The sequence below is a fragment of the Papilio machaon genome, chromosome 27, assembly GCF_912999745.1.
Source record: "Papilio machaon chromosome 27, ilPapMach1.1, whole genome shotgun sequence".
Lineage (NCBI taxonomy): Eukaryota > Metazoa > Arthropoda > Insecta > Lepidoptera > Papilionidae > Papilio > Papilio machaon.
The window spans coordinates 3,447,427-3,455,935 of record NC_060012.1 but is presented as its reverse complement, the minus strand read 5'-3'; the positions used below and the strand labels follow the sequence as shown (position 1 = coordinate 3,455,935).

Sequence of the window (8,509 nt, the reverse complement as noted above, 5' to 3'; positions counted from 1 at the left end):
TGGAGATTAAACTTTGCGTCTGTATGAAATTTAATATTTTCGCTTTGAATAATAAATTTATTGATCCCAACTCATTGTTTTATGTTTACTTAAAAATTTATCTACTACAAATTTTGTTATCTATGTTTTAACCCTTCCTAATTAATAATTGGTAACCTCAAAATAGTAAAATTTTACCAAAAATCGATTGTTTTTAATGCCGCGTGGATAAAGTCGCGGGCTACAGCTAGTGGATCATAATTAAAATAAATTTAAATAAACAACGAGTACAAAATGAGAATATTATAAAAGAATAAATTAATTAATATAATTTTCGAAAGAAACGGGATTCTTACCACGATTAGGCTGTTTGTAAATAAATTAATTTATGTTAAAACAAGTTGTTATTTATCACAAAGAGAGCAATAACCGAAAGCAAAAGAGTTCACAAGTTGATATAAGTGAATAAACATTCAAAAAGGCAAGATACATTTTTATCATTACTGAATTTTGATTAGCCCAATATATTATTTCACAGGTCATTGCCTTCATAACGTAGGTGTAAACTTTTTCATTTCATTTTATTTTTTATATATACTAGAATAAATATTAGAAATATAGTAAGTATATTGTACATTGACAAACAAGCTAGCAAACATACGAATTTACTAAAATAGTGAAGCGACAGCTTCCCAAAGACATCCGCAATTGCAGATGCATTGCCAACCTTTAAGAACGGAAGAGAAGACGCACAGAAAGAGGATCTCCTTACTGTTTGTACTCCCCCACTTAATACCCATACTGTCACTATAAGAAAAAGCGTTAAGGGAAAGAAAACTTAAAATTTGTCTCTACCCCACGCACTCCTCAGACTAAACGCTGAAGTATTTCTACTTCACGTCTGTCTTTTGCCTATTTGTGGTATCACACAATTCTAGTGGGTCATTTATGCTGTAGAATATGCTGCTGTGGCTTCTACCACAGTTAAATATATGTGTAAACTGTGAAATAAATAAAAAGCAGCCTCTTAGTAGTAATTATAATTTTATTAAAATACCAAATATAAATTATATACTGTAAGTAGGTTTATAAATATAAACACATAATGCCATAAATTTTGAATAAGAAGGTAACAAAACTAAAATATAAAACATAAATATACATTAAGTATCTGCAGCAGAAGAGAAGATAATTAAAATAAATACTAATTCAAAATTTTCATTAGTAAAATTTATGTTCAGATAAAGCATTGAGACCTGTCAGTAATACTCCTCCATCGATCGCGTAATCCGAACCCGTTATACCACTTGCCTTATCACTGGCTAAGAACAAAGCTAATTCAGCTATTTCTTCTGGCTCTAGTACACGCTTTAAAGGAACAATATGAGCACAAGCTATCAATGCTGCATCTATATAAGCATCACTTACACCAGAATTCAACATAAACGGAGTCTTCACATATCCTGGTGATATACAATTCACTCTAACTCCTTTATCTGCTAATTCCAAAGCTGCAGATTTCGTGAAATGTGTTAAACCTGCTTTAGCTACATTATAAGGTATCATATATTTAGTTGTTAAAGTAGCACATACACTAGATATATTTATAATATTACCTTTAGTTTCAATCAATTTTGGAGCTACTGCATTAGTTATGGCAATTGTTGTTCTTAGATTTATAGCTATTGTTTCATCGAATTTCTTTAATAAATCAGGATCTAAGATACTTCCTGAACCACAGATACCTGCGCAGTTTACAACTATATCTATTTTACCAAATTTTCTCACAGTACTGTCTATGGATCGTTTAACATCTTCGTCTTTAGTTAGATCAGCTGCTACATTTAGTACTTCGACTTTCTTCGCTTTACAAGCTTCAGCAGTTATTTCTAAATTCTGTTCGTTTATATCGATTAATGATAATTTAGCTGATTTTTCTGCAAATGCTTTCGCTGTTGCTGCTCCAATTCCAGAACCAGCGCCAGTTATTAAAATAACTTTGTTATTAAAACTCATAATGAATTACTCTGATAAATGAAAAGCGTATACTACAATTTGTTCTACGAAAGTGTTAACAGTTTCGAAACAATTTCATTTTATATACCCAATAAATGTCTTATGTGCAAATTAATTCAATAATCGTGTTCCTTGATAACTAACAAAATGTAATTACTGGAATTGTTAATTAATTGATAATCTTCATAAATATTGTAATTAAACGATAAGTAAATTGAGTTAATTTATGCGTTTTTATTCAGTACAGATATGCATTAAACAAAAAAAACATTCGTTTTGTAAATAATTGATATTAAAAAATAATTTAGTAAAAAAGAAAATAGCAATAATAAGTAATTACTTTGCATTAGCTTTAAGCATTTGTCTTCAGAATTGTATTGCAATCATTCATATAAGCTCGAGATCAAACAATTTTATCAAGCATGTGCATACGTGAGTACCTACCATTATTGAATAGCCTGACCAGAAATATAAAAAAAAAACTCGCTGCAAAGTTAGCGCGTACCATCTTTAGACCACATCATTACTTCATCGGGTGGGATCGTGGTCAAGTGCCTAGATTTTTCAAAAAAAAAAAGTATTGTGGAAAAATATGAAAGTAATTTGTTTGAATTAATGTAATATAATTAAGCCAATTGAAGCGCTTTCAGGACAGGATTTTTATAATCTTGGTTAGGCTATAAAAGTCTTTGTCTTTTAAGCGAATGAAATGTGTACATGTTTTTGATCAGTGTTTCGACATTGAATACTTATAGGTACTATAAAATATTGCCAAATGTAAATGTTTATTTTCTTTACTATTTCATGTACTCGTTTTTTAGATTAACAACAGAAGTGGTCAACGGGTTTGTTTTGACTTCATTGCGAATGTCCGACTTACAAAAGATATTAAATATTAAAATATTAATCAACAGAGTACTTTTTCCGCGAAAAGAAATTTTCTTTCTCGTCTTTTATAAAATGTTTTACAAAATGGACATTCATTTCACTTGAACTTATTAAACTTGATGAAGTTCAGAAGAAATCTTTTATATAAAAGAACTAAGAACTAATTGTACAAAACATCGACTCCAACGCCATCTATAACCTTAAAACATAGAATAAAAATAGTAAAAATATGTCTAACATACTAGCAGTTGCCCGCGGCTGCGTCCATGTGTTAATAAACTTTATCCACCATATACTCGTAATAAATTGAGTAGCCTGTTCGCTATTCCAGACTGTTATCTATTTCTGAGAGTCTATCACGAATTATTTGCGACTAACTGTCGAACGCGACCCCGTCCGGCGGAATTAAAAAAACTTAATTACCAGCCTATGTAAACACATTTAAACAAGTTTTCTTACAGACTATATTCTACATCTATACCAAATTTCATCGAGATCCGTTGAACCGTTCTGGAGATACCCTGAAACAAACATACATCCATCCATCCATCAAAACATTAGCATTCATAATATTAGTAAGACCTAAGATATGAGCTTTCGTAACGTCATCAACAAAATTCGTATTCGATTTGTTCAGCATCCTTATCGGGCTTAAAGTATAACGACAAATCTCATATAAGTTTTGACATACTTTGTCGATGATATCGCAAATATTCACGATAGACCCTCTATTCCAAATTTCTTTCGTTCAGCTGTTCTGGAGTTACATAGTAACAAATATTTATATATACAAACGTTCACATTTATAATAACTCTCGTCTCAAGCATTGTCTTTGAAAAAAAAAGCAACACTATGTTTTTTATAAGTTTTTCGATAGTGTAAACACGCTGTAAGATAATATACGTCAAACTTCTGTTTCACTATAAGTTAGTTTCCTCCTGTAACAACTTCACAAGTTCAATCAAACGGGATACGAAGCAATTCATCTTATGTCACCTGAGCCGTGTTAAATTACGATACACTTAAGAGGTTCAGTAAGCCTTTAACTATAAATACTATAGTTAAGCTTTAAATTTGTGGAATATAACTTGATCATTAATTTTAGTGATGCAACGGATGTCTGTTTCCGTTTCCGCGAGTGCGGAAGTTCCGCGTGCTTTTCAACATCCGTTTCTGCTTCTGTTTCCGCAACTTTTATAACGGAGATAAAACGGAACTTTACGACGGCTGAGAGATCCAAAACAATCAGTTTCTCTTGCTGGAGTAAACTGTCTAGTTGTCCATATAAAATTTGACAACTGGCAAAATGTGACTATTTCATACTTACGAGTTATTAAATGTACTATTGAATAAGTGATAACCATGTAATATATCATCATTATTATATAGTTAGAAATATATTTGTCGTTTGTTGTAATAGTTGTATATATACTTATAAATAGTGTAATTTTGTTTCCTGAAAATAAATTTTAAAAACGCGTATTTTAACTTATTGCAGCGCAGTAAAAATACATACATTGAAGGCTAAAGGACACCGATATCCAATGCCTTAATAAATTAAAAATGAATACAAACTGTTTTTAACGAAAAAAATATTTTTGTAAATATGTTTTTTATTATTATTTACACTTCTGTTTCCGCATCCGTTTCCGTTTCCGTTTCTGCTAAAATTTATTTTTGACATCTGTTTCCGTTTCTGGTTCCGGTAAGACACTTCCGTTGCATCACTAATTAATTTCAGAGTTAAAATATGTTATGGGAAGCCTGAAAGTAGCAGTGATAGATTTAAGGTTAACGCGCATTACGCGCCATCGCCGATTGAGTGGGATTTACATTTAAATATGTTAACACAATGATGACATCGAAGCGGCTACGAGTGTATGCCGCGGCGATCGGTGCGATACCGGGTGGACAAGGAGTAGACGAACACTGCCGTGACAACTGCTGTGAGAAGCCACGTTAATTTATTTATTTTTAACAAAATAAATGCAGAACTTTTGCAACATTCAATTCAACCGAACTTTATAAGTCATATTTTTGCGTAGACGTTCTTTTGTTTATGCCTATGAATTAATATATACCTTAAGATATTGGAGTAAGGTTTATATTCCTTTATACAATGTTTTATACATTCCGTACAATTTACTTGGACTTGGAAAGGTTTTGTGGTAGAAATAAAGACTGTCGACAGATAGTCTTGATGTTTTGTTTAAATGTCTTTAAAATTATTATTTTTCTTTTACCTTGTTAATCTTAATACTAATATTATAAATTCTAATGTTTGAATGGATGGTTTGTTAAAAGGCATCTCTAGAACGGACGCATGGATCACAATTAAATTTTAACACAGATGTAGAACATAGTCTGTAAGAAAACTTAAGCTACTTATGATCATGGAAATGTGAATTCCTTCATAGAATTACTTAATAGTTTCGAGTGACATATGAGTTAAGTTTCACCCTTTTATTTTTAATTCTGCACAGACGGAGTCGCGGGCAATAGCTAGTATTACTAATAAATACGAAAGTTCAAATGGAAATGGTTGCATGTGTGGATGTTTGTTACCTCATAACTCCGGAAGGACTAAATGAATTTGAATGAAATTTGTCACAGAGATAGATTACAGTTTGGAATAATGCATAGGTTTAGTATTTTTAATTCCACGCGAAAGAAGAGTGACAGCCAGTATTTTGTATAAAAAAAAATGTTTTGTTTTAATTGCTAAATATTATATATTATATTAAACAGAGGCAAACTAGTCATCTAGGCTATTCAATCGAGCCCATATTCGATAGTGGTGTCGTTTCATTTTGCAGTTCCTATGGCCACCTTCCACCTCCATAATCAGATCAGCACCTTGTCATCTTAATATTGCATTGTAATGCATTCTACATATGTATGCAAAATTTCAGCTCAATCAGTAATCGAGAAGTGGAATAAATTTAAGTTGCAAGAATTGATGAAAAAAATCGGGATAAGTGAATGTAAATAAAATCTTGTGAAATCCTTACTAACATCGTAAATTCTAAGTAGCAATACGCTTTTATAAGTCTTCTCTACTTTAGTGTTGAATTTTTTCGCGTCTAAATTCAATTATGGCCTGACATTGGTCGAGAGATATATTGTGGCAAGGACAAAAGAGTAAAGCTTTTCACGTGAAATCATTTAGAGAACCGGTCGAACGTAGGGCAATGTAATAACTTTTGTTTGATAAATCAATCTATAGTTAATTAAAAAAACATAGAAGGCAGTTTGATGTTATCGCTACAATCTAGAGAAGAATACAAAATTAAATAACAAAACACTATTCAAAACTGGTGAAGCTTTTCAGGCTACAAGAGGTCACAATAGAGCTGACACGTGTAAACATATCGTCTCGCTCGGTAAAATACCACGACCACACAGAAGACAGGCGTCAAGTGGCAGTAATTTCACGTTTCGTCTAATGAGTGTGCGTGCTGTCGGCCTAATTTTAGACCTCTTTCCCTACCCACCCTTTCCTGTTAAGGTAAGGATGGGAAGAGGAAGTGGATGTGGAGGGAGGACGCATAGGAAGGCGAAATATTGTCTTTCTTTGCGTCACCTCCTCCATGAATTGAAGGTAGGCAATGCATCTATAATAACGGATGTCTATAAGCATCTATCTATTTGCCACATTATGATAGGAAAAAAAATATATATATTATTATTCGGGTTCATGTGAAGTGTAGCTGAAAGTTATATTTCGCTTGAAAATTATTTAATCTGTTAACTAGATGCCCTATTCTGCTCTAAATGCAATTCATGCATGCCCAACGAAAAACATTACCCATCTCTTATTCGTGCAAAAATACAAAACTAGTAACGTAGCGATGTACAAAGAAAGAAAATGTATATGTAACTATATGAAATAGGTCACGCTATCTTCCTGAGGCTAGTCTTTGACTTTTAAGTGACCAGGACCCGTAAAGCGCTCCAATTCCCCTTTGTAAAACAAAAACAAACAATTATTTCTAAACTTGCGCTTGCTCGTGTGATCGTTTTGTGTAAGTATATAATTTTTTTTTAGTCAGTGTTTATAAATACGTGTCAAAGGCACATGTGTTACCTCACCCACCTCAAAAAGAGATACAATTTATCAAGCAAAACGGTGGTGAGGGCCTAGTCCATTTATCTATAGTCAAAGACTACAACAACAACAGTACACAACTACTTGACGGTAATCTCCAGTCGGAACGCGAGGAACTTACGAGCTTAGATACCTGCATCCAGCTACTGCACAGAGATAAAATTAATTAAATTTATTTCAACATTATACAATGCATTTATATTTACACTATCTTACTAATATTATAAATGCGAATGTTTGGATGAATGGATATTTGTTGGAAGGTATCTCCAGAACGGCTGCATGGATCTCGTTGAAATTTGGCATAGATGTGGAACATAATCTGGAAGAACACAAGCTACTAGTTCATTTTTTTTAATTCAGCTCGTAAAGAGTCATCAGCGACAGCTAGTTTATAATAAAAGTTGGAAAAACAAACGGCCAACTAAAATATAACGGCCGTTAAAATAAGATTGTGACTGCCCAAAGACATTGGCATCAAATTAAAAAGTAGCATGTAAACATATCGTAATACATCCGACGTCCTCTTTGATGGAGAGATGTTTTGAACAGAAATGAACATTTCTCTTCCTATACGTTCCCTCCACTTGAAATGGTGGAAAGGGGAAGAAAACTAGAATTTGGCCTCAAACATATCAGACAAAACGCGGAGATACCCCATGCTATGAATGATTGCGAAGGTAGAGCGATGAATTCGTTCAACTAGGCTACAAGACCTACATTTATGACATCTTTGTCATGCCATGACATGATTTAAGGAGATTGAGATGATAAACTCGTACAACAATGTGTCATTTTTCTTATTCTTCTTTGATACTAATGTAACAAAGTTTTGTAGTGAAAACTCACCGTTAAACTGACAACATGCAAGAATCACTGATGCATACAATTCTCATAAATTCAATTTAAAAATTGATTGTTATAACATCAAAGGAATTAATTTTGTTCGATGAAATGCATTAATATATAAAGAGATTTAAATTTTGAAAGCCGTCTCGTATATCTTATTTATTCGTTGCAGTAAAATTTCGATTATCGACCTTCCAATCTCACAGACAATTTAACTAGCCGATGAAATATCGAAAGGCTTCTGAATTTTAAAAATGATTATTCCTTGTACATTAATTTTTATTACATTATTATTTCCATCAAGTTAATGTAATTTAAAAACTGCTTTACAATGTTTATTTATTGAAGAGAAAATTTCGAAACTAAAAACTGAAAATGTTTTATTCCTTATCCATTAATTTGAAAGGAAAAAGTCTATTTTTCAATCGACATTTTTAGACTTACATTTGACTTTCAAATTTTCTTTTCATGCTTCTTTGTCACGACTGATTAAAATTGTTCGAATTATTTAACTTACAAATTACAGTTGGAATAAAAACCACATAATCTGATTATAAATACATTTTTAATAGTAACAATAAAGTACATATGATTAAAATAAATGTAACTTATTAAATGTTAGAAAAAAAAAGTAATTATTACTTGCAATAAGTTAATTAATAATTTAG

At 31.9% G+C, this 8,509-nt stretch overlaps 1 protein-coding gene across 1 annotated transcript; it reads right to left on the bottom strand.

The window, feature by feature from the left end:
- Window positions 1-1,200: 1,200 nt before the first annotated feature.
- On the bottom strand, window positions 1,201-2,033 carry LOC106709436 (3-oxoacyl-[acyl-carrier-protein] reductase FabG). The gene has a single exon (XM_014501239.2). It carries the CDS (start codon window positions 1,993-1,995, stop codon window positions 1,201-1,203), a length of 795 nt encoding a protein of 264 aa, XP_014356725.2. The 5' UTR covers window positions 1,996-2,033.
- Window positions 2,034-8,509: the final 6,476 nt, after the last annotated feature.

What these genes read in the sequence shown, in the direction of transcription:
- LOC106709436 (XM_014501239.2), bottom strand. Translation starts at nt 1,995, where the DNA reads ATGAGTTTTAATAACAAAGTTATTTTAATAACTGGCGCTGGTTCTGGA.